This window comes from Hemiscyllium ocellatum, chromosome 11 (assembly GCF_020745735.1).
Source record: "Hemiscyllium ocellatum isolate sHemOce1 chromosome 11, sHemOce1.pat.X.cur, whole genome shotgun sequence".
In the NCBI taxonomy this organism is placed as follows: Eukaryota; Metazoa; Chordata; class Chondrichthyes; order Orectolobiformes; family Hemiscylliidae; genus Hemiscyllium; species Hemiscyllium ocellatum.
Genome location: NC_083411.1, coordinates 13809112 through 13836602, shown reverse-complemented (window position 1 = coordinate 13836602; position 27491 = coordinate 13809112). Strand labels below are relative to the sequence as shown.

The window sequence follows — 27491 nt, the reverse complement described above, 5'->3', positions numbered from 1 at the left end:
CTGCTAACAGGGAATCAGATAGTCTTTACTGTATAGGTCTTGTTCATGGTCCGTTTGGGTCAGTACTTTGTAGCTGCATCAGCCTTTGATCTCATGCAAAGCCTCTGCTAATAGCCTTTTCAACCACATAGAGTCACAGAGTCATAGAGCTGTTCAACACAGAAACAGACCCTTAGGTCCAACATCATCCGTGCTGACCGGATAACCCAAATTAATCTAGTCTCATTTGCCAGCACTTGGCCCATATCCCTCTAAACCTTTCTTATTCATATATCCATCCAGAAACCTTTTAAATGTTGTAATTGTACCAGCCTCCTCCACTTCCTCAGGCAGCTCATTCCATATACGCACCACCTTCTGTGTAAAAAAGTTGCCTCTTCGGTTCCTTTTAAATTTTCCTCTCTCACCCTAAACCTGTGCCCTGTAGTTACCAGCAACTTTAATTGAAAGCTGGGCATTTCCTTGATGAACGCAAAAGGATCTACATTCAATTAAAATAAAGTCAAAGAAGAGGCGTATCAGACTTGAAACATTAACTCTTGTTTTTCTTTCCATAGATGTTGCCAGACTTGCTACTTTTCTCCAGAACTTTCGTTTTTATTTCAGGCTACACCTTCCACATGTCTTGCTTTGTTTGCATATTCTAATGATTGTGTCAACCATCAAGTTTCTAATAAGGACCTTTACACTTACTTATCCTTTGAGGATGACTCCTTTACTCATCTAACCTCTCGTTGCTATTGGACGCTATAAGCTTTTGGTGGGCCAAGAAAATCTGAATCATTTCCAGGGGGTGAATTCAATCACCAACTCAATAATTCTATTTGCTAGCTTCCCATCTTAAAAAGAAATCACATTACTGATCACTTCTCTCTGCATCCACTCACTAAGTAATCTGTAAATGACATGATTTCTACTCAATGAATATGGATTAACCTTCAAATGTGATCATTTGGGGATCTTTGAGCCCTTTGATGTATCTAGTCTGTTGAGGCCAAGATTCCAACTGTTGAGCAAGTCTTCACAATTTACTTTTTTGTATCAGACATATGTGAATCTCAATTTCATAGCTCTGAATGCTGATTAAATGTCTTCAGTCCTACCAAGAAGTTTGATATGTCCCAATTTAAACTAGGAAATGTTATGGATGTTCTGACAAATAGCCTTTAATCTCCCTTTACTTTCTGTCAATTCAGCAGACACCCTGATCACTTGCCTTGCTCAAGTAAGTTAAACGGGATTCTCCAAAAAGGATTTGTTGGCTTATCGGCATGTTATATTTTCAACACTTCCTAGCGGTATAATAAATAGATCTGAGGGTTATTGGATGTAATGTCACACAGTTTAAAACTTTTACCGATGTGTTTGCTGACTGACTGTCCAAGCACAAGAAGTCTCTCAGAACCATGTAGGACAATGAGAACCACTACAGCTCTGGAACAATACCTTCTCGTCTCCTCTGCCCTGACAATGCCACTTGCTCAAGATCCTGCAAATCTAATGGGAAGACAGATGCACCAGCACCAGGTCCTCGACTAGGCCAACATCCCCAGCATCAAGGCACTGACCACCCCCTTGATCGGTGCAAGGGGCTCGGCATGTCGTCCCCATGACTGACACGGGACTCCCCAAGCAGGTGCTCTACTCCCAGCTCTGAAACAGCAAGCAAGCCCTAGGTGGACAGAGGAAGTGCCTCAGAGATACCCTCCAGGTCTCACAAGAAGTCTCTCAGAGCCATGTAGGATGATGGGAACCACTATAGCTCTGGAGCAGTACCTTCTGGGTGAAATGTGGCATTCCCACTGACACCTGGGAATGACTGGCCTGAGACCATCTAAAGGGGAGGAGGAGCATTAGGGAAAGTATCAATCACTTCGAGACTTGCTGTTGGGAAAAAGCAGAAGCCGGGCAAAAACAGTAAAAGGATTGCACTGCCACACCATTGTCCCATCCACCCCCATCCTGTGACCACCTTCTGCCCAAGTGTAAGAGGGCCTGTGGTAGCCATACAAAACTGTACATCCACTTATGGAATCATCATCCTCTGCGAGTGACTGCCAATGAATGAATCTATGCCAATAAGCCTTCTCAGCATAATGTTTCCATCACTGCTTAAAATGGCATGTTAACTCTAGTCCCAGAGTACTACACTCTCATTGGAGAGGATGAGATAACTGGTGGTGAGTCTAACCTGAGGGTTGCCACTCCACAGGCAGGACTGAGAAGGGGGGATCGTCATGGTAACCTCAGCCAGTGCAGGAATTGAATCCATGCTGCTGGTGTCACTGTTGTATCAGAAACTAGCCATCCAGCCAACTGTGCTAACCAACCCCCCCCTATTATGACATGTTAATGATAATGGTTTAATGTTCAACACCTCACATAATCAATTAATTTTGTGGTTTCATTTATTTAAAACAGTAAAAGACATTTCTTTTTGTGAAACAGACATTACAGCAAGAACAACTATTCTCTATCTGTGCACCCCGAGAACCCAAGTTGACAAACTGGTTGTCAGAGTCAAAGAAGTGTATATACAGCATGTGAACTCCTCAAAGGCAAACACCTTTACAGCCAAGGTACACATTCAACATTTCTACCTCTCACCAATCTCAGACCTCTTCTCATTACTTCCAGATTCCAGATGCTTCCAGATTCCAGATCCTGGAAGTGGGCATGTTGTGAAAGCTGAGCAGCTCATCTATTCGGAAATATTTGGTTGCATTTCCTGTTGGAGACAGGAAGCCAATTGGAACATCTCCATCTATATACCAGCCTAGTGAGAACAATCATCCTGGTCCACCCACATTGATGCGACAGTCAAGAAAGCACAACAACGCCTCGACTTCCGAAGGAGGCTATGGAAATTCGGCATGTCCATAAGAATTCTTACCAACTTTTAGAGATGCAGCATAGAAAGCATCCTATCTGGGTGCATCACAGCATGGTATGGCAACTGCTCTGATCAAGATCACAAGAAACTACAGAAAATGGTGAACACAGACCAATCCACCATGCAAACCAGCCTTCTATCCAGTGACTCCATTGATACTTCCTGCTGAATCAGGAAAGCAATCAATATAATCAAAGATATCTCCCACACTGATTATACTCTCCGCTACCCTCTTTTGCCAAGCAGAAGAAATAGAAGTTTGAATACGTGGAACATCAGATTCAAGAACAGCTTCTTCTTCACTGTTACCAGACTTTTGAATGGACCTTTCAAATATTAATATTGATCTCTCTCTCTGCAGCTATAACACTGTATTCTGCAATCTGTTCGCTACCCTGATGCATTTTGTGTGGTGTGATCTGCATGTACAGCATACAAAACACCACTTTTCACTGTATCTAGGCGTATGTGACAACAATAAATCAAATCAAGTCAAAGACCTTCCTATAAACTCCTAACCTGCATTTTCCATCAGTTGGGAATGGAGCCAGGAAACCTGGATGGTCTTCCAACTGTTTTGGCCCCATCTAACTCCTTGCCTGAACAGATTGAAAAATTAAGCCCCCAATGTTAGTGTACAGAGACTGAATAGTGATATGATATGGAGGTGCCAGGGTCGGACTGGGGTGAACACGGTCAGAAGTTACATGACACCAGGTTATAATCCAACAGGTTTATTTGAAATCACAAGCTTTCGGAGCACTGTCCCTTCATCAAGCGAAGTGCAGGGAAGTGCTTCAATCAAGCTTGTGTTTTCAAATAAACCTTTTGGACTATAACCTGGTGTCATGTGACTTCTGACCTTGAATGGTGATATGGGAACTTGCAAATCTTGAAAGAAGTGTCCGAGGTGATACCTCACAGCCAAGTATTCAAAATAAGTCACAACTTCTAAATTTCTGTCCGTATTAGCAGAACCCACGAGTTAATGTTAATTTCAACTGAAATACCAGGATACTCTAATGAAATGCATTAACACATATGAAGGACCATTATCTTATTGTATTCAGTGTTCATCTGCTAATAGCTACAGCAATAAATTATCGGATTAAAAGGCTTGAAAGGGAAACAATAAATTCTGGTGGGTTCAAATGGGTGAATGGAGGATTTATGACTGATGCTAAGAATTTTCCTTCACAATAGAATGATCAGTACATGGAATGAGTTTCTTTGGAATCATTTAACAAAGACATAAATGACATGAAGTACATTATAACTGGATGAATGAGTTAAATTAATCAAACAACCAAAAACCTGTAATAGTTCTATATTACTCAAGCAAACAACAATTACCAAGTGATAAGCAGTTTCTTTAGAGTGCGGTGTGATTAGACTACTAAAATCAAAGAAATTGACAAGATTAATATTGAAAGTGATTAAATACTGTTCGAAACTCGAGGTAGGTGTCGCTGTGATAGAGTTTCAAGCTCATGATGCCAGTGTTTGTGAGTTTCTGTTCAACTTAACTTTCAAATTAGAGTTGTCACTGTGAACATAAATAAATTGGGGAATGGAGAGTCAGCTATAGAATTGTAGTCTGGGTTGTAATGAAAAGAGACAACTAAAATAAATAATGGTCTCAATTCTGAGGAATGGTCACTCAACCCAAAATGTTACCTCTGATTTCTCTCCATAGATGCTGCCAAACCTGCTGAGCTTTTCCAACAATTTTTGGTTTTGTATAAGTTGGTGGTCTTCATGTCACAAAGCCAATATAATTAAAAAATTATGACTAATTCGATCAACTGCCCTTTTAATCACAGTTGTAAAACTGGACAGCTACTAACAACAGCATAGAGCATTTATATAGCATCTACAATATAATAACCATCCCATGGCACATCTCAAGAGCAGTGCAAAGCAAAATATAACACAATGCCACATAAGGAAATGTTTGGACAGATGACCAAGAGCTTGCGGCAAACATGTAGGTTTTAAGGAATGTTTTAGAGGAGACAATTGAGGAACGAGGTGGAGAGATGTAGGAAGGATGTTCTAGAGCTTACAGCCTCAGCAAATGAAGGTACAGACATTAATGTTGGAGCAATTCATCAAAGATACTCAGGATGCCAGCGTTAGGGGAGCCTTGATATCCCAGAGAGTTTACAGATCTGGAGGAGATTAAAGACGGATAATCAAGGTTCTTCTATATTCCTAAATATTCCCATTGGGAATCAAGTTGACAATGAAAATAAAGGATAGTCTGAGGTTTCTACTCCATCACTCTCTTCTGCAAAGAATTTTACATAAGAGCATAAAAACTAGGAGCAGGAGAAGCTAATTTAGCCCCTTTGAAATTGCTCATTCACTTAATACTAACATGACTGATCTCATCTCAGCCTCAACTCCACTTTCCTGCCCACTTTCCATAACCCTTCAGCCAATTACTAATTAAACATCAGTCTAGCTCCTCCTTAAATTTATTCAATGGTAGTGATTTGCACAGTTTCACGACCCCTTGAGAGAGATAATCTCTCCACATCTCTGTTTTATATCTGCAAAACCCCTATCCCAAAAGGTCTTATGAAGAGAGATTGACTAATCTCGGACTTTTCTCTCTGGAGAGAAGGAGGAAGAGAGGTGACCTGATCGAGTTATATGAGATAATGAGAGGAATGGATAGAGTCAATAGCCAGAGACTTTTCCCCAGGGCAGAATTGTCTGACACGAGGGGTCATCGTTTTAAGATATTAGGAGTAAGGTATCGAGGAGATGTCAGAGGTAGGTTCTTTACGCACAGAGTTGTGAATGCATGGAATGCATTGCCAGTGATGGTGGTGGAAGCAGAGTCATTGGGGACATTTAAATGACTGCTGGACATGCACATGGATAGCAGTGAATTGAGGGGTGCGTAGGTTAGGTTATCTTATTTTAGATTAGGAATAATCCTTGGCACAACATTGTGGGCCGAAGGGCCTGTTCTGTGCTGTACTTTTCGACGTTCTATGTTCTGTGTAAAACTTTGACCTCTCATTCTAGATTGCTCCATATGAGAACATTTCCTCTCTATGTCTATTTGTCATTTCTCCTTTCACATCTTAATTAGGTCTCCTCTCATTCTCCTAAACTCCAGAGAATAAGGTGTTAAATCATTCAATCTCTCTTCTTAAGGCAAACCCCTCATCTCTGGAATCAATCTAATAAACCTTCTCTGAGCACCTTCCAATGCAACTACATCCCTTCTCAAGTACAGACACCATAATTGTAATCAATACTCCACACACCGTCTTACTAATGTCTTACAGTTGCAGCAACACTTCCCTCCTTACATACTCTATTCCTTTAGCCAGAGATGCGAAAATACAATTTTGCCACTGCTCCAAATGCTCAATTGTATTAGTAGACCAAAGCTCATCAGAAGCCCCACATTCAGGTTCAGGCTTCAGTGCTAACATCCAGACTTCTGTCAGAGCTACAAAAGTATTGAGCTGCCTTCATCAAGAGCACAGTTCCTTTTCTCCACTACATGGAGTGGAAATTGCTTGGCAGTTTTGAGTGCGAATGGATCAACTGAAGTAAATGAATAAATTGCTGTCTGAAAATCTTCCGAAATTCAGCTCAGTTTGAAGCACTGAAAAGAATCTGTTCTCAACGCAATAAGGCATGAGTCACTGGAGAGATACACACATTTTCAAATCACTATCTTGGAGGGACACGAGTAGGAATGGAGTGAGGTCAAAGTATTAAAATTTAACATTGGTGCCTGTGATAACACTGACAGGGCCCATGGGGAATTACTAATTGATCTCCTTTTGGAACTCGATGAGTATGAGTTCCCTTGGTAATAAGCTAGAACTCATCATCTGAGCCCTTTATAAAGCAGTGCCAGTATCTTGTGGCACAGTGATTTTGTTCTTTCTCCTGAACTAAGAGATCTGGGTGCAAGTTCCACCAGCTCCAGAGGTGTGTGAAAACATTTGGAACCCTCTTGTGATATAGTAATAGTGTCCCTACCCCTGGATTTATAGGTCTGGGTCCAGGTCCCACCTGCACTACAGGTGAGTGAGAACATTTCTGATTAAGTTGCTGAGAAAAATATGCTATTTTTAAAAGAAAGCAGACCCAAAGGGCTCATGTGGCACAGTGGTAGTGTCCCTACCTCTGTGTTAGGAGACCTATTCCGGTCTCCTTCCTCTCGGAAAGATGTTGTGAAATTTGAAAGGGTTCAGAAAACATTTACAAGGATGTTGCCAGGGTTGGAAGATTTGAGCCATAGGGAGAGGCTGAACAGGCTGGGGCTGTTTTCCCTGGCGTGTCGGAGGCTGAGGGGTGACCTTATAGAGGTTTATAAAATTATGAGGGACATTGATAGGATAAATAGACAAAATCTTTTCTCTGGGTTGGGGCGAGTCCAGAACTAGAGGGCAGAGGTTTAGGGTTACAGGGGAAAGATATAAAAGAGATCTACAGGGCAACTTTTTCACGCAGAGGGTGTTACATGTACGGAATGAGCTGCCAGATGAAGTGGTGGAGGCTGGTACAACTGCAACATTTAAAAGGCACCTGGATGGGTATTTGAATAGGAAAGGTATGGAGCGATATGGGCTGGGTGCTGGCAGGTGGGACTAGATTGAGTTGGGATATCTGGTCAGCATGGACGGGTTGGACTGAAGGGTCTGTTTCTGTGCTGTACATCTCCATGACTCTGTGACTCTGTATGTAACAGTATGTCTGCACAGGTCAATTAGAAAGAATAAAGCAGAACCAGGTGGCAGTTAATATATAAAAAAAGTAACAGTGATTTGGTGATGTGAAAAAAGCTGTGTGTGATAACACTTCCAGATATAATGCAGACCTAGGAGATCCTGTGGTACAGTGCTAGTGCCCCTATCTCTGAGTTCGGAGGCCCATGTTCAAGTCTCACGTGCTACAGGAATGTATCATAACACATCTGAACAGATTGATTAGAAATATCTATAAAGCAGATCCAGTCCTGGTGGTGGTTACTGATGGTGGTTAATAGATGGAAAAGTGAATACTATAGTGATGTGGCGATGGGGAAAATAAAGAAGTTCACCTGAGTGTAAGAGCATTTCTGGTTACAGGAGAGAAAAAAAATGAAGCAGAGCCAGGGGTGGATCTGCAGAACTGGTTGTCCTACATTGGGACTAGTTCATGTACACCAGGAGGATTGGCTGTATTTGGTTTTCAGCAATAACTGATGTTCCCTTCTAGTCCTGCTTCCTCAGTTATTACATTGACAGTACTAACGAGTACCAAATGGTTTTGGAACTCAAGCATGAATAGCACAAAGTCAAATGGAATGTGAAAAGCTAACCTAGATTTTCATATTTGTACTTTGCCTTTGGTTTCTACTTGCTATGTACTCCACCTGTTATGACACAGGGTAAACTCCCCCTGCTAATTTAAACCTGCCACACAGATATGATTTAGCCCATGCCCTTGTATGTTAAAATTTAAGAAGCCAAGAACTATCCCAAAGGTCACTCTTTCAAGTAAAAATTAGCAACTTTTTTAAAAAAATCTAATCGAGAATAATTAACTCACAACTATTTACAGTTCTTTCTCAATTCTTTTACTTTCCCTTCTATATAATATTGGTCCAATAAAACCCCTGATTAAGGTTGACAAAAAATTCAAATTTCAAAACCAGCCAGTTGTCGAATCTTCTCTTTGTATCTTGCTCGGTTTTCTTTTCTTGTTCTCAGGCTTTCTGTTTCACAGGTCATTGATAGATAAAGGTACCTTTAAGACAACTATTCTGCAGGCAGACTGCATGTGTTGGTGACTAGGCTGTTCTCCCCCAACTGTTCAATTTTTCCTGGTCTTATAGTCCAAAGCATCGGATCATTTCATTGGTTTTAAAATTGTCAAAATACCAAATTCAAACTCGATTGGGGTTTAGTATCTTGGGGCATGATTTAAATTGTCTGGCCAAATTTGAATTTGTTTTTGTCTCATAGCAACCCAGGTACTGCTAGCTGCTGGACCAAATGTTATACTGTAAATTCTTCAGCACTCTGTGTGCTTGCTGAGTCCGTCAACTCTCTTAAAGGTACAGTACTCCTTACACCTTCATAACACACCCAACCTACTCATTTTTCTAAGTAAAATCTGTTTGTATCCTGATCACCTAGAGAACTAACATATCTAAGTGCCCTTAATTCCTTTCATCTTTAATTTTGTCCAGTTGTATTTCTGAGGCATCCCGTGATCAGCACAGCATAGGAATCATTTTGCTTTCTTGAATGTTCAATCATTTTTTAACCTATATCCTTCCTTGCAATCTTCAGGTTGGCTCCTCATCAACATTTTCCAGCTTATCTCTTTTTTTAAAAACAAATGTGATGAAGCTGTCATGGTCAAATAGCTGACCCATCTGTCATAGAATCCCTACAGAGCAGATAGAAGCCATTCGGCCCGTCCAGTCTGCACTGATTCTCCAAAGAGCAGCCCATCCTGATCCATCCCCCTGTCCTATCCCTGTAAAGCTACATTCCCCTGGCTAATCCACCTTGTCTGCATTTCCCTGGACACTTTGTAGCAATTCAGCATGGCCAATCCACCTTACCTGCACAGCTGGCCACTATTAGCAATTTAGCATGGCCAATCCACCTGACCTGCACATCCTTGGATTGTGGGAGGAAACCAGAGCACCTATAGGAAACCCACATAAACATGGGGAGAATGTGAAAAAAATCCACACAGACAGTCACCTCAGACTGAAATTGAACCTGAGTCCCTGAAGCTATGAGGCAACAGTGCCAACCACTGACTAGTTAAAGCCACCTTTTGATACCCATTAAAGAAAAGAATATCATAAAAGTAGAAGAAACATGGGATTTATCATCTGGTAAAATTCTTCCCTATCACGTTGGACTTAAACCACCTCTAGCAGATTAATCTTGAAATGTAGTCCATGATCTATGCAATGTCCAACTTGGACTCAGCCTTGGTAAGTAACATTCGTGCTACACAAAAGCCAGGCAATGACCTTCTCTAATATCAAACAACCTAACCAATGACCCTTGACATTCAGTGGTGTTACCATCTCTGAATTCCATGAACCCCATCCCACCCCAACAAGATCTTGGGAGATACTATTGATCAGAATGGAGCTGGACTTGCCATATATATACTGTGGTGAGAACAACAGATCAGAGACTGGGAATCCTGTCTCCCTAATCTTCTGATTCCCTAAAATCTGTCCATCATCTCCAAGAACAAGTCAGGACGGTGATGGAATATTCCCCACTTGCCTGGATGGGTGCCATTCCCATCCCAACACTCAAGAAGCTTGTCACCATCCAGGATAAAGCAGCCGCTTGATTGGCACCACATGCATTAACATTCACTGCCCCTTACCACTGACTCTCAGTAGCAGCAGTATGTGCCATCTACAAGATGCACTGCAAAAATTCTCCTCAGCAGCACCTTCCAAACCCTCCATTCGAACTACCATCTAGAATGATACATGCATCTTAACATCACCATCTGCGGCACGGTGGCACAGTGGTTAGCACTGCTGCCTCACAGCGCCAGAGACCCGGGTTCAATTCCCGACTCAGGGGACTGACTGTGTGGAGTTTGCACATTCTCCCCGTGTCTGCGTGGGTTTCCTCCGGGTGCTCCGGTTTCCTCCCACAGTCACAAAGATGTGCGGGTCAGGTGAATTGGCCATGCTAAATTGCCCGTAGTGTTAGGTAAAAGAGGTAAATGTAGGGGAATGGGTGGGTTTCGCTTTGGCGGGTCGGTGTGGACTTGTTGGGCCAAAGGGCCTGTTTCCGCACTGTAAGTAATCTAATCTGCCAGTTCCTCATTAAGCCACACACAATCCTGACCTGGAAGTATATCACCTTTCTTTCAGTGTCTCTGGGTCAAAAATTCCTCTCTAAAGGGCATTTTGGCCCATTTACATCACATGGACTGCAGCGGTTCAAGAAGGAAGCTCATCACCACGTTCTCAATGGCAACTAGGGACGGGCAATAAATTCTGGCCCAGCCCGTTATGCCCACATGCCACGAATGAATGGAAAGGAAAAATTCTGTTGTGCAGCAAAAGAGTGGAAAATTTCACCCTAAGCAACAAAGAAACTTCTAGGATCATGAACACTTATTTGAGTCACCTGTTTGTAAAAGGCTGGCAGCTCAGTCTGAACACGTGACACTCACAAAGACTAAACACATTCCACAGTGAGACTAAGAAACCAATTTGAACTTCAACGACTGTAAGTTGTTGAGATTCTGGAGGAGAAAAGTCATTCTCTGGCTGCCTTGGCAGGGTTTGACTCGACAATCCATAGCACAGCCTGATAATAAACAGCAGCAGAACTTTGGCTTGGTCTCTTATTCACATTCCCTGGCAGGTAAAAGCAGGTGTATTGTTACCAGCTGCGTGGTGCTAGAATCTGTCGACTGGCAGCTGAAGATGTTACTATATGCGAAACAAACACTTTTTTGAAGGCCTGTGCAGTTTTATGTAAAAACTCAACAAAAATTGACATGATGAGAGGCTAGTTTGCCTCTTTGTTTTCTGATATTTGCTGATTTAATTTCAGTTTCCAAAATTAATGATATTTTTGCCTCAATCTACTGTTCAGTGAGATCGGCTGAAACAGGATGGTTACTTGTGCCAAAGCATATGGTTTAATGCACTGACTGCGAGCCTGCCTCTGGATTTTGATTGCGCTATTGTTTAGCTTAACCTGATAAAGCAGTGTCTTCAGCACCTCAAACGAGAATGTCCAGTTTAGCCCTATGAGGTTTAAGTTGTTCTTGTTTAAAGGAATTTGGACTTGTTTGGCAAGCAGTCCTTGTAAAGCATTTCTGCTATCCAAAGTAAATGAAGGTCATACATTAAACATACTAACAAAGACATTCAAATTCTTGGATGCATACAGTATTTTTATAACCTTTGCACCTATTTTCTTATTACACTTCAGTGTGCAGCATTGAGTCACTGTGAACAATGTCATGGGAAATCTGCTAGCATTATCAAAACGTATTGAAGTGTTACTACAGTACTATTGCCTTTCCGAATGAGAGCCTGTGGAACAAATCAGCAAAGAAACAAGATCATTCTCCACTTTCAAAATCAGGGAAGCACAAGAAATCCTCTGGATATCTGTAAATAAATGATTTGGCTGCATTAAGAAGCCATCTACTGTATAATAGAGTTTATGTGTCCCATTTCAATTCAAAGGGACGTTCTTATTAGCTAGCATAGTTTATCACCATTTCAACTAACATGACTAATTCTTCAATAATAAAAAATGTGGGTTAAAAGAATAAGATAATAATTTGCAGATGGGGGCATGTTATAATCAGACATAAAAGCAAAATGTCCTCACAGCTTTCACTCCTTAAAGCAGAAATGCCTCACGAAACATCTACACTGATCAGCAATCACATTTACTATTTGGATTTTGTACTGTTGGTCACTTTCAGTGTCCACGTGTAAGAGGAACAAAAGTACTTGACATCCAAAACAAATCAAATAGAACTGGCCTTAAAAATAACTTAAAATCTTATCTTGTCCAAATAAGTGAGTTGCTGATCGAGGTATCGTGCAACAAAATATGACACAACGGAAAGCGATTGTAGTGTGATTAGTGTTATGAAAAATATGACAGCAGCATATGGTTAGACATTTTGTTAAATTAAAGTACTATATGGTATACAGAAGCCTGGCAAGAAACCATCTATTTTGTTTAATGGAACATTTTAACTCAATTGTATTTTCTGAAGAAGAGTGGTTACTTGAATGCCCTGGGAGGGTTTGAGCTTGCAGAAAAATAAAATCACAACCATAGCCTCTAATAACCAAACTCCAGAAGGAAAAAAACATTGCATCCAAGAACAGTAATTGTCATCTATCAAAGCAGAGGCAAAATATCATTAAAAATGTGTGTCGACTTACCATCTTCCGTTTCATCACTTCCAAAATGGCTCCGGTAAAACAGCATCATTTCAATGTTGTAGCACTTGTATATGGTTACTAGACAAGTGATCAAAAGCAGGATAGCTCCCAGGCCACCTGCAAGTTCGACTCGGTACATTAGGTCTGGAAGAGATTGAGGGTCACAAATCAAAAAGTGGTCAATCGCAGCAAAGTTCCTGCTCAGGAAAAAAAATGCATCTGATCATCTGTATAGCTAGCAACTGCAAGTTGACATTCCTTTTTCATTGTTATCAGTCTCTGTGAGGATCAGAACAACATATGCCATTCCCATATGCAGGCTATGCATCCATATGGCATATTTCGAGAGGCTGGATTAATTTGGCATTGCAGGCAAATACTATCACACAACCAGTTATGAAAAGGAAATAAGATATTTCCTTTTTCTTGTAATAATTCATGACAAGACACTTGATCATCAACTCAATGCAGAATAGATAAACCATGCTACAATTTAACGTTTCAGGCTTTGGTCTTTAGTTTTTGACTAAATGGTTCTAGACTGGTCTCGGGTTTCATTGTAAATTACACTGTTCATTGTTGAGAAAGATGAATAGATAATCCAACTACAATATCATTACACACAAGGGCAAGTTGAACTAAATGGAGTATGATAGTTTTTAGTTCATAGGTCAGTGAATAGTTTCTGTGATATCTCAATGCTATTTCTTAATTGTTTGTCTTCAACATTTGTTTTTAAAAGAATTCCCTGTAATATGTAATCTTGGCGGAAAGTGTGTCAGTATGAGACTAAACCTTTGGCAATGGGAGCTATCTTGTACATTGAGGATTAGTCATTGTGTTAACATTCACCTTGTTTATGGTAAGCGCTTCAGCTTCACTTTTACCAAACCTTCATCAGCTACAGTAAAGCCCAAACCGGTTGTAGAGTGTGTTCACTTAATGCTTACTGCATGCAATCTGCGGAACGTTAACTCCAAAGGGTTACCTATGATTAATTAAAACAGTGGCACAGAACCAGGCTGATCAGCTCAATCATTCCATGTTGATGCTCATGTTCCTGCTTAAGGAAGTGCAGGCAGGGAGGGAATGGGTGACCTCCAGATAGAAGGAGCCCACACTGGGATTGAGGGAATGCTGCCTTCTGAGTGCATCTCACTTGCAATCTGTCTTTGAGCCTTGGAGAGAAGTGAGAGCGATGGCTCCTCTGAGGAGGTCAGACAGAGCCAATGCCACGAATGTGGGTGATCCATCTGCTTGAGGGAGTGAGGTGACCAGAAGAAGATGTGTGGAAGAATGATTGAGAGAGGGAATTAATTAATGAAGGGAATAGACAAAACCTCTGTTAGTGTAGGAGAGTGTGTTACCTGCCCAGTGCCAGGGTCAAAAAGGTCACGGAATGGCTGCAGAGCGTTCTGAGAGGGTGAAAAGCCAGAGGTCATCATCCACACTGACCAATGGCATGGGAAGAAAGAGAAATGAGATCCTGTAAACAGACTTTTGGGACTTAGCTAGGAAATTGAAAGGCAGGACAGCAAAGGTAGTAATTTCAGGATTTTTCCCAGTACCATACAGTATTGGGTACAGAAATAGAAGGATATAGCAGATGAATGCATTGTTGGAGAGATGGTATAGGAGGGAGGGCTCTAGATTACTGAGGCAATGGGGCCATTTTTGGAGGAATTTTCACCTGAACATGAATAGATTTGCCATAACTCTGAAGGCCATGGCACAAAAGATGAAAAATATTAGATTACTGTAGTCAGATGTTTATTGACCAGCACAGACACAATAGACCAATTGGCCTCTGTCCATGCCGTCACCATCTATCAGAGTGTATTCTCTCACTGTCCTGACTTGTGCCTTGGAACTTGGGGGAACAGGAGGTGAGTAACTTGCTGTAGAATTGTCATCCTCTGATTTTCTCTTATAGACACTACTTTTATGTCTGGTCCAGGCTAGATTCTGGTCAATGGTAACTCCCAGGCCTCTGATAGTGGAGGATTCAGGGATGGAAATGCTATTGAATGTCAAGAGGCAATGATATTACTTTGTCCATGTCTGAGAAATATTCTAAACCTTCACTCAACAGCCTTTAAGGATAGAAATATAATTTATCGCAATTTCATTTCAAGATTAAGTAGATAAATAGGAGTCTTTATATGGAATAATGGGTTTAGTAAAGTATTTTTCATTTTACTAACTGTCCTCTCTTGTTTTTTACTCTTCACAGTGATTCACTCTCCAGCTCATTGATCTCTCCTCATTTGCTAATTCCTCTTCAGCCTTCTTCCTGCAATGTCTTAATCTTACAGCTGCCTGACATTGTCCTTCCCATTTTTTTTGGCTCTTTCCACTCCAAGCTCTTACTTTGCTTTTAACATCCTTTAATATTCCTCACTGTATGCAACTGAAGCTTGGCATTTCAAAACTGTTTAAACTTAATATCAAGCTACACGTTAAGTGTTCATTCTCAGGAGCCTCCCCCACTGATCCCATTATACATCTAACATTTCATTGCATTAGCCTGTTGTCTTGTCTTGAATAAGCACAGTTCGAAAGATGCTTGATGTGGAGTCAAGAGGATTGCAAGCCAATGAATATTGCGCACTGCAGCTTATTTTTATTAAGGTGCTGCCCATAGACATCAGCACCAGTTATATATTTTTCTGCATTAGTGTTAACATGCTTTATAAACCTTTTCTTGAAATTATAGTTAAACTGCAGGCAAAAATGCAACATCAAAATAATTTTATTCTTTAAACTTTCAAAATCATTTAAAACCAGGTCAGACTAAAATATTCCAACTTTATGCAAAGCTGTTCTGACAAAACAGTGGGTGTTAGCAATTGGCAGCACATTAACATACACAAATCTCTATCATCTGGGAGGGCAGTCTCTCAGAATGGTTTAGAGATTCCGGCAGAAGGTGGATTACATTGTCCAGGGTCAGAGCTGTGGTAGTTAGAACACTAATGCTTGACCACTGTCTATTATTACGTGACATTAAGACCTCGTGTTTTGTAAAGATGCAATAGGAATTACAAGAGGGGAGGTGACGGCCTCGGGGGTTTGTCACTGGACTGTTAAACTGGGAACCCAAGTAATGTTCTGGGGATCTGGGTTCAAATCCCAACAAGGCAGGTGGTGGAATTTGAATTCAATAATCATTCAGAAGTAACAGTCCAGCGATAACCATTGTCGATTGTTGGAAGAGATCACCTGGTTCACTTTACGAAAGGAATCTGCTATCCTTACCTGGTCTGGCCTACATGTAACTCTACACCCACAGCAATGTGGTTGACTCTCAACTGTCATCTGGGGAATTAGGGATGAGTCTGGACAGTGAATAAAAATAAAATATAGGAACAGATGGATTTGTCCTGTAAGCCTACACTGCTATTGGATAAAATCATGGCTGATCTGCAACCTAACTTCATCCATTTGCTATTGCTTTATATGCTTTTTTAGTAAAAACAAATTGCCCTCAGATTTAAAATAATCACTTGAGCAAGCATCCACTGCCTATTGTTGGGAGCTTTCCTAATTATTATCCTGATTGGCCTCGCACTACTTTGAAGGTGTATATAGCCTTGTCAGAGGTGCCTCCACATTGGTGGAAAAATGTTCATGTCCACCTATCAAATGAACTCCTTTCAAAATCCAACATCTCCACCCCTCAACCACAAATAAAATCAAACCACCACCGACAACAATAAGCATTCAGATACAATGGGGACACCACCAGCTGCAAGTCCCCCTCCAGACTACTCACTATCCCAACTTGGGAATATATCATCATTCTTTCACTGTTGCTGGTTGTCGAAGACAGCTCACCAACCATTTTGCCAAGGACAATTAGGGACAGGAATTAATGTTGGCTTGGTCGTTGATGCCTATGACATGAGAAAAAATTCTAAAAACTCCCCCCAACCTATCGACCAGTGAGCCTAGTTTATATAATCTCTGAATAATCTAATCTGGTTGTACTGGTGAAACTGCAACACATGCTTCCAAGACCAGCCCTGCCTACAATGCAATATATGGAACAATTACAGACTGCATCAGATGTGAACAGATTCCCTACAGTGTGGAAACAGGCCATTTGGCCCAACAGGCGCACACCGACCCTCCGAAGAGTAACCCTCCCAGGCATATTGCCCTCTGACTAATGCACCTAACATCACGGGCAATTTAGCATGGCCAATCCACCTGATCTACACATCTTTGGATTGTGGGAGGAAGATGGGGCACCCGGAGGAGACTCACGCAAACATGGGGAGAATGTGCAAATTCCACACAGGCAGTCGCCTGAAGCTGGAATCGAACCCAGGTCCCTGGCGCTGTGAGGCCACTGAGCCACCATGCTGACCTAAACAGGGCTTTGATGATACATACAATTCTTTCGCTCTATATTTTGGTTCTCTAATTGGCACTCCATTTGTCTTATTGGAAATATTTTTGTATGTGACTACTCCATTCTATGATCTTTGTATATGGAGCCTGCAGTCTCGTTGTGGTTTTGTAAAGTGACCAGGTATTTCATAGCGCTCTTGTTCTCTTTCCTCTCTATTGTCACTTATGTTGGCAAATAGCGTGAGGAAAATACATGAGCTGGAACTGCATCCAGCTGACCAGTTTCCTAATGATCCATACTGCTCATGAATCTCAAGTCCATTAAAGCTACAACCAGGGAGATTAGTCATGTCTCTACCTTCATGTTTTACAGTACAATAAGAAGACCAAACTGCAGATAAATAACTAACGGATTTGGATGCTCTAGAGATTAAAAAGAAACCATAAACTGCTCTCCAGCTTTCCAAGGAATGTCACTGCTTCAATCCAATGGCGTTTTAATTTTTGTAAAAAAAAATCTCCTTTTTTCACAATCATTTTATTTTGGAGCCTTCACTGTGAGAAAATATCATGTGAGAAAGCTTCCCTTAAATCAGGCAGAGGAATAATTCGCGCTTGGGAAATTTTGAATAATAAAAGTGAAAAAAAAAGTAAAGTGGAAATTCGAACCACACTCATGGGAAATATCATTGTGCTTTTAAATAACATATTTCAGCCAGACATGGCTCTGTGTTACAACACACAAACAGGCACCTGTACTTAAGCATCACAATCAAAGTGTGCACTTCATTTACCCCTTATTTAAATAAAAATATGCAGCACATATATTAGAGTGTTTTTTGATGCATCCATCGAAATCATTGCACTGGAATACTGTGTGAAAATGTCACTCGTTTCAACTGCGCTGTAATTGAAAGGGAGTGATTTGCAACCTCAAGCATTTTGAGGAGCTAAGCACAGAGTTAGACAACAGAGGGCGATGCACACACACTGTTTGAATGGTCTGCCATAATACTAGCTGGCTTTAAATTGATGACAACAACAGCAGCACATGTTTGAGTAAAACACATAGGATCCTGAGGAATCTCGACAGGGTAGATGTAGAAAGGATGTTTCATCTTGTGGAAGAATCTAGAAGGAGAATTCACAGTTTCAAAATCAGGGTTAGCTCATTTAATTCAGAGTCAAGGCAAAACCTTTCCTCTGAGGGTCATGGGTCTTTTGAACTCTTTTTCTGAAAAGGTGGAGTGTAGGGATTGTAATGAGGTCAGAGGACCTCATAGCACATGAGTTCCCTGATTGGGGCTGTTAACCTGGCCCAATCAGGGAGCGTTGACTGACAGAGTATTCAGGGGTCCTGAGGGAGCTGGTATCAGTATCAGTAAAGGATGACTTGGTGATGGGATACCGTCCCCTCTCGAGCTATTTCAAGGAGGATACAAATTCCTTGAATAATTTTAAGGTAGAAGGCGGATAGATTCTCATTACACAAGTTTATCAGGTCTAGGCAGGAATATGGATTGGGCTGACATATGATCGATTTTCCTGCTCCATGGATACTGCTTAACTGGCTGTGCTTTTCTAGCACCACTCTAATCTTGACAAGCAGACCAGCCATAACCTTATCAAATGGCTGAACATGCTCAATGGGCTGAGTGGCCAGCTCTTGCATATATAACTGCCATTTGAATACCATCGTTAATTCAGTAAAATCTTCCAAGGCAATGAAGCATAATCTGTAAGATCATAAGGAATGGGAACAGAAGTAGGCCATTTGGCCCCTCGAGTTTGCTCCACCATTCAATAGGCTCATGGCTGATCTGTCGTTCCTCACGTTCACTTTCCTGCCCTTTCCTTGTAAACCTTGATTCCCCGACTGATCAAGAATCTATATATCCCAGCCTTAAATATACACAAGGACTCCGCCCCACAGCTCTCTGTTCCAAAGACGCTCAATCCTCAGAGAGAAGAAATTCCTCCTCACCTTTGTCTTAAATTGGTGCCTCTTTATTCTGTGACTGTGCCCTCTGGTCCTACACTCACCCACGAGGGGACACATCCTCTCACCATTGAGCCTATCAAGCCTATTGTCAATCCTAACCTGTAGAGTATTGAGCTATGAGCAAAATGTGTAAAGGTGATTTTGAGACAAGTGAAAGAGAGCAGAAGATCCAGAGACTTGAGAGGATATGTCTATGGGTTAAACAGTGAATAAAGAATTCCAAGAGAAAAGACTTTGGACTCCAGATGCAATGTTTTGGGAGATTAATGGATTTAGATGTCATAGACATGTCAAAGCATGCTGTAATGGCGACTGTGGAAAAGGCAATGATAAACAAGGGTCCAATGCAGCAACTGAAGCAAACCTCATAGTCAAGGGCAGAAGGACAACATTTTTTTCAAGCTGTGAGAATTATTTTTACTCATTCATGGGATGTTGGGAATCGCTGAGCCAGCATTCCGTGTTCATCTCCAGTTTCCCTTGAGAAGATAGCAGTGGAGTGCAGTCCTTTTTTTTGTTCATTCATGGATATGGGATATGGGCATCAGTGGCTAGTCAATACTGAACCACATTGCTGTAGGTCTGGGGCCACATGTAGGACAGACCAGGTTAGGATAGTAGCCTTCCTTTCTAAAGGACACAAGTGAACCAAATGGGTTTTTCCCAAACACCGACATGATTTCATCATCATCATATGACACTTACTTCCAGATTTTTATTCAATTCAAATTCCACAATCTACCATGGCGGGATTCAGAACCTCAGTCCCCTGAATATTACCTGAGTCTCCAGATTAACAATCGAGTGCTGAAACCACTAGGCCATCGCTCCACTAGCTACCTGACAAAGGAGCAGTTCTTTAAAAGCTTGTACTTCCAAATAAACCTGTTAGACTATAATCTGGTGTTGTGTGATTTTTAACTTGAACTCGTGAAATTTGATGTTGATGTTCAATTCTGAGAAACCTAGGAATCTGAGCTTTAAAGATTTTAAACTCTCCATGGACGCACTTACTGCAGGAACAGCTGCTTCATTCTTGTTGCTGCTTCAGCACCTTTTCTCCAAGATTAACAAGAATCACAATATTTAATTCTATGAACCGAGCAGGATGTCATCAAATTACTAGAGTGAGCAATCAACTTTTCAAAGGGCATATTTGACAAAAGATATGACATGCTAACGAATTTATCTTAAAAATATACACCGTTCTTTATTTTTTAAAATTCATTTGCAGGATGACTGGCCAGGCTAGCATTTATTGGCCGTCTCTAATTAACCAGAGGGCAGTTAAGAGTCAACAACATTGCTGTGGGTCTGGAGTCACATGTGAGACCAAGCAAAGTTTATTTTTCTTTTGTTTCTCAGAGTGAACAGAACCCCTCACAGTCCTGATTTTTTTTTCTTTTCTTCCTTTTTTGTCTTTTTTTTTGTTTCTTCCCCCACGCTACCACCTGACAAGTGGTCGTGCTTATTTTTCCCCAGCACCCATATCACGTGTGTGCAGATGTCAGACACAGCGAAGAACAAACAAGTGCATAAATCTTTATTAATATCCTACCACCACCAGGAAGAAAGGAAACACCCGGTTGGCCAGTCACATCAAAGGGCAATGCTGTGTGATCAAAAAAGTGAAGGGGCAGGCAGGGATTAAATCAAAAGAGAGGTTGGAGGGGGAAATAAAACACTCCACTCCCTGCAGTGCCCACCTCTCCCTGAACAGCTCAAGGGTGTTGGTGGACACTGCGTGCTCTTTTACAAGGGACATCCGGGCTCTAATGTAACCATGGAGGAGGGGCAGCCCAGGGAAGGTTTTTTTTTTGGCTGAATGTTTGACACTCCTCTTTTTTTTCTGATACTCCTATTTTTTTAGAGCCAGCTCTCAGAGTGAACAGATCCTCAGACATTCCTGTCTTTTTTTTTCCCTCTTTCTATCTTTTTACCTCCACACTACCGCCTAACTCCGGTAGTGCTTATTTTTCCCCAGCACCCACGTTGTGTGTGTGCATGTGTGAGGCACAGTGAAAGGCATAAGGTGCACAAATCTTTATTCAGTTTCCACCACCAGGAAGCAAAGAAACACCCGGGTGGCCAGTGACAAGCAGTTGCAAATGTGTTGCTGGTCAAAGCACAGCAGGCCAGGCAGCATCTCAGGAATAGAGAATTCGACGTTTCGAGCATAAGCCCTGAGATGCTGCCTGGCCTGCTGTGCTTTGACCAGCAACACATTTGCAGCTGTGATCTCCAGCATCTGCAGACCTCATTTTTTACTCGAAGAAATAAAAAAAATTTCTCTATTCCTGAGATGCTGCCTGGCCTGCTGTGCTTTGACCAGCAACACATTTGCAGCTGTGATCTCCAGCATCTGCAGACCTCATTTTTTACTCGAAGTGACAAGCAGTGCCCTTCACATCAAAGGGTAATGCTGTGTGATCAAAACAGTGAAGGGCAGGGCAGGGACTAAATCAAAATAGAGTTAGAGGGGGAAATAAAACGCTCCACTCCCTGCAGTGCACACCTCTTCCTGAACAGCTCAAGGGTGTTGGTGGACACTGCGTGCTCTTTTACCAGGGACATCCGGGCTCAAATGTAACGATGCGGGGGGGGGGGGCGGGGGGGGGGGGGGGGGGGGGTGGGGCAGCCCAGGGAACATTTATTTTTTATATTTTTTTTGCTGTGTGATCAAAACAGTGAAGGGGAGGGCAGGGATATCTCCTGGTTATATTTTTTTTTACTCCAGTTTTTTTTCTTTTTTTTTTCTTTTTTAAATTAACCCCCGCACTACCACCTAACTGCGGTAGTGCTTATGTTTTCCCCAGCACCCATGTTATGTGTGTGCAGGTGTGAGACACAGTGAGAGACACAAGGTGTACAAATCTTTATTCAATTTCCATCACCAGGAAAATAGGAAAACACCCGGGTGGCCAGTGACAAGCAGTGCCCTTCACATCAAAGGGCAATGCTGTGTGATCAAAACAGTGAAGGGGAGGGGAGGGATTAAATCAAAAGAGAGTTAGAGGGGGAAATAAAACACTCCACTCCCTGCAGTGCCCACCTCTCCCTGAACAGCTCAAGGGTGTTGGTGGACACTGCGTGCTCGTTTACCAGGGAAATCCGGGCTCTAATGTAACCATGGAGGGGGGGCAGCCCAGGGAAGGTTTATGAAGGTAAGAATCCCCTCAAAAGGATTAGTAACAATTAACAATGATTGTTATTCAATCATGAATCAACAATGGCTTAACGGTCATCGTTAGACTCTTAATTCAAGGTGTTTTTGGTATTCAAATTCCACCACTTGCTAAGGCAGGATTTGAACCCAAGTTCCCAGAACATTATCTGGGTCTACTGATTAACAGTGCAGCGATTATATTGTTCGACTGTCACCTCCCCATTTGACGTAGGTACTTCCCCACAGTACCATAAGAGGGAATTACAGAAATAGGGAGAGGCAAAAAAAAGGTTTTAAAAGGAAGAATGGGAATTTTATTAAAGATAAAATACTGCAGATGCTGGAAAACTGGAACAAACAGAGAGATTGCGGAGAAGCTCATTAGGACAGGCAGCAGCTGTGGAGAGAGAGTTAATGCTTTGAGTCTGGTGTGACTCTCCTTCAGAACTGATGAGAATTTTTAAATTGAAGATTCACAGATTTAAGATACTGCAGGATTTCTGATAAGCTCCAATTGGCCAGAGGACTGAAAACTCATTTTTGGGGGATATTGACAAACAAGGAGTTCTTGAATTCTAGTTATTCTTTTAGTTTGAAATTCAGCCAATACAAACACATCCACAATTCACGTGGGACCAATAAGTTACTTTGATGCACAACAGTTTGGAGATGGTTACCTTTTCTCTGGAGAAGAATGCTGGTCTGTGTGCGTCCGATTCGATTTTCTACGATACAGGTATAATTCCCCAGGTCCGTTTCTTTCACCCAATCAAATATCAGTGATACTTCCACTTCCTTCTCCCCGAGGTGTTCATTTAGAATTCTGTAGGTCAGGGATGGGGGGAAGGGAATAAAGAGAGAAAAGGAAACCTTGAGATTTACTCGGCTTCTCGTGATGTGTATTAGCAATCGCTGCGGTTCTCAACTGGTGGTGAACCCACTCAAAGTCCATGATGTGGCTGTAGATTAGAGTCCGAGGGAAGTGGATTTGTTCAGGTGGAAGCAGACATTCACAATGATTTCACAAAATAAACCTCAGTGACTGGGTTCAAGGCTTTGGCAGAGTGGACAGAGAGTATTTGCCCGAGTTAACTGAGTCTAGAACAGAAGGCAGAACCTTGTACTCCTATGGGCCGCAGACTTGGACGTGGGAAAGCAACTTCATTACAAGCAAGAAGAGAGTAGGCCACTTGGCCATTCTAGCCTGCTACGTAATATGTTCGTTGCTGATCTGAATTTAACCTCCACTCTATATTCTTGCACATCTTCAGTCATCAGGCATCCCCTTGGTAATCAAGAATCTGTCTACCTTGATCTTAAAAATATGTAATGACTCTGCATTCAGTGCCTTTTAAGGAAGGTGGGAATTATGTAGTATGATGTCATACCCAACCACCCCCACCCCCCCCCCCCCCCAGCTTATGCAGGGTTGGGAAAGTGGTCAACCTTCCTGGCCCACAGCTAATTGAGGCCTTCAAGTGATCAATTAAGGGCCAGTTTGAGGTCCCCATTTGCCAGCAGTAGGATCATGTGACCATCAGTGTTTCTGTCACCACGCGGGGATGGGTGACCAACGGCTTACCCAGGGTGGTCAGCTGTGGTGGGCTCTCGATTGAAAGCACTCAGTGCCTAATTGAGGTGCAGGCCTGAGGAAGCGGTGAATAGATTATAGGGAGCTGATGCCCAGAGAGAAAGAAAAGGCTTAACAAACAATGCTACTGTTTGTTTTAAAATTCATTCACAGGATGCGGACATCACTGGCTTGGCCAATACTTATCTTGCACCCCTTATCCCTCAGAGAACAGCCAAGAGTCAACTACATTGTTGTGGGACTGGAGGTACATGTATCTATCCCAATTAAAGGCAGCAGGGTACCTTCCTGAAAAGACTGTGGAGAACTAGTAACAACTGTCAATGGTTTTGTGGTCATTGTTTGACACTTGGTTCCAGATTTATTTTCCTTCTTCACGCCTTGAATTCAAAATTCTCCATCAGCTGTGTTAGGATTCGAACCTGGGTCCCCAGAACATTATCTCGATCTCTGGGTTAATAGGCCATCGCTTCCCCTCCACATGTGTTCCAACATGGTCTCAATTACAACTAAAAATTTAGTCTTCTTCCCTCATGTAATTCTAATCTTGTGAAAATAAATCAAATATTTATTCCATTTTGTGATGAGAGGAGTCGACCCTGTAAGTAACCAGGTAGTGTTCTGATGCAGGAACATACTGAATTGAAGAGGAACAGAATGTTGGAATAATTCCAGATTCACCAGACGCTGAGTTCTAGCCTTTGGTTTTTGTGTCATTTGATAGAGATCAGACAAAATTATTTTGAATACTTGAATTATTTTCTGAATAAAGATCAGAATGTCAGTCTTTACTGTAATGTATTGCACCATAAAAAAGTGAGGCAGGGAGGGGGGAAGTGTGGGTTTATTCATTTTAGTTGGATTGTTGGCAACTTCTTAGAAAGAAATTACTCAAACACAAGCAGCTAATCTGCCCTGGCATTTCGGAGCGTTGTCAGAGATTTGGGTAAACAGCTAAATCCAGGCTTTGTCTGCTTTAATTCACTGGTGGGTGGCACAGTGGTTAGCACAGGGTCCCAGGTTCAATTCCAGCCTCGGGCAACTGTCTGTGTGGAGTTTGCACATTCTCCCCGTGTCTGCGTGGTTTTCCTCCCACTGTCTAAAAATACACAGGTTAGCTGGATCGGCTGTGCTAAATTGTCCATAGTGTCCAGGGAGGTGTAGGTTAGCTGCATTAGCCACGGGAAATGCAAGGTTATAGGGACATAGTCTGGGTGGGTTACTCTTCAGAGGGTTGATGTGGATTCAAATGGTCTGCTTACACACTGTAGGGATTCTATGTGAAAGATCCTGTGGCTTGAATTGAAGAGGCTTACTGAACAATATATGCCCCTTTTGTATCACTGTCTCATCATCTATTTGGTTGGTGCACTGTTGCTGACTGTGGACTTAGCTGTGCTCAAAGTGGATGCTGTTTTCCAACAGTTGAATCATGGTCATAATTTAAGAAAGGATTTAATTGACTGCAATCAATTTTGAGACATTCTGCAGTCATGAAGACTGCTATAAAAATTAAAAGTCATTTTTCTCGCCCCTTTCAAGTGCAATGATGGTCACCGTGTTGCATCACATTGTGGAATGCAAGTGTTAATTCTCCCACTCATGTCACTCCAGAGCCAATGTCATACTACTGAGCGATCTTGAAGTCTTTGTTCCTGTTCATTATTACCTGTCACTCGTAAAGAGCAGTGTCAGACCCTCAATGATCACAGTTTGAACAGCAGATTAATTAATCTCGACAAGCTGCAAAACCAACACCCACTGTGACCTTCTTGTCCATGGAGGGCCATGAACATTGGAGAAGAGGATGGATTTATTCAGCTTTCTCACTTGACTAATGCAAATTTGTAAAGATACAAATCCTGAGATTCCTAAATGTTCAACAGGCTTTTAAATCATGTCTAGATGTAGACATTATCAGACCATAAGATGTAGGAGTGGAAATAAGGCCATTCGGCCCATCGGGTCCACTCCATTCAATCATGGCTGATGGGCATTTCAACTCCACTTACCCGCATTCTCCCCATAGCCCTCTTGCAGTCTAAAAGATGCCAGTGCTGATCTCTTAATGCCCCTTGGAGGGACAATGCTCCAAAAGCTTGTGAATTCAAATAAACCTATTGGACCATAACCTAGTGTTGTGTGACTATTGACCTTGTCCACCCATATCCAACATGAGTACCTCCACATTATGATAACTTAACAGTAAAATAACAGCTTGCATTGACATAGCAAACTCACAAAACAGAGGAACCTCGATTATCCACAGGATACGGGCGGGGAGTATTTCGTTTGATTAATCGAGTTCCGGATAATTGAAGGCCAGATAACGTGGTTTAGCTGAGCATCGGGACCTTGCGATCTTGCTGGATAATCCGATATTTAGAGAATCGAATCCCAGATAATCGAGGATCCTCTGTATTCCACAGCACTTTACCAGTTAACTGCTGATTTGAAGCCCACTCACTCTTGTAATCTAAGCAAACAGTAGACCATGTGCACCCAGTAAGATCTCTGGAATAACAAGCTTAGCAAGGCTAAGTAAAACGTTTTTGGGTATTAATAACTTCCAGATATCATGAAGATGTCTTCTTTGAACTCTTTTTATGTATTCACTGGTGGGATGTGGGTGTCACTGGCTGGTCAGTATTTATTGCCTGTCCCTAATTCTCATTGAGAAGTTCATGCTATGCTACCTTCTTGGAACAATGTAGTGTACCTGCTATGGGTTAACCCACAATGCCCTTAGGGAGGGAATTCCAGGATTTTGACCCAGTCACAGTGAAGGAACAGTGATATAATTCCAAGTCAGGATGGTGAGTGGCTTGGAGGGGAACTTGCAGGTGGTGGTGTTCTCAAGACTTTATCCTTTCGGATGGCAGTGGGCGTGGGTTTGGAAGGTGGTGTCGGAAGATCTTTGCTGAATTTCTGCAGGGCATCTTGTAGGCAGTGCTGTTACTGAATGTTGGTGTGGATGTTTGTGGATGTGGTGCCAATCAAGCGGGCTTCTTTGTTCTGGATGGTGTCAAGCTTCTTGAGTGTTGTTGGAGCCGCACCCATCCAGGCAAGTGGGGATCCCGATGAAGGGCTTTTGCTCGAAACATCAACTCCTTGGATGCTGCCTTTTCCAGCACCACACTCTCACCTCTAATCTCCAGCATCTGCAGTCCTCACTTTTGCCTAATTTAGGACAGAGATGAGGAAAAACTTCTTCACCCAGAGAGTGGTGGGTGTGTGGAATGCTCTGCCCCAGAAGGCAGTGGAGGCCCAGTCTCTGGATTTGTTTAAGAAAGAGTTGGATAGAGCTCTCAAGGATAGTGGAATCAAGGGTTATGGAGATAAGGCAGGAACAGGATACTGATTGAGGATGATCAGCCATGATCATAATGAACGGTGGTGCAGGCTCGAAGGGAAGAATGGCCTACTCCTGCACCTATTGTCTATTGTCAATTCCATCACAGCCCTGACTTGTGCCTTATGGATGATGGACGGATTTTGGGGAGTCATGAGGTGGGTTACTTACTGCAGTATTCCGAGCCTTTG

General features: G+C 42.1%; 1 protein-coding gene across 1 annotated transcript in view; it reads right to left on the bottom strand.

The window, feature by feature from the left end:
* The window catches only part of il1rapl2 (interleukin 1 receptor accessory protein-like 2), a 496025-nt gene that overhangs the window by 19928 nt on the left and 448606 nt on the right, over positions 1–27491 (bottom strand). Inside the window, exons 7-8 of the mRNA XM_060832313.1 lie at positions 23035–23180; positions 12834–12977 (exon numbers count right to left, since the gene is read on the bottom strand). Coding sequence (XP_060688296.1) covers positions 12834–12977; positions 23035–23180 — 290 coding nt within the window. The remainder of the gene's footprint in view (positions 1–12833; positions 12978–23034; positions 23181–27491) is intronic.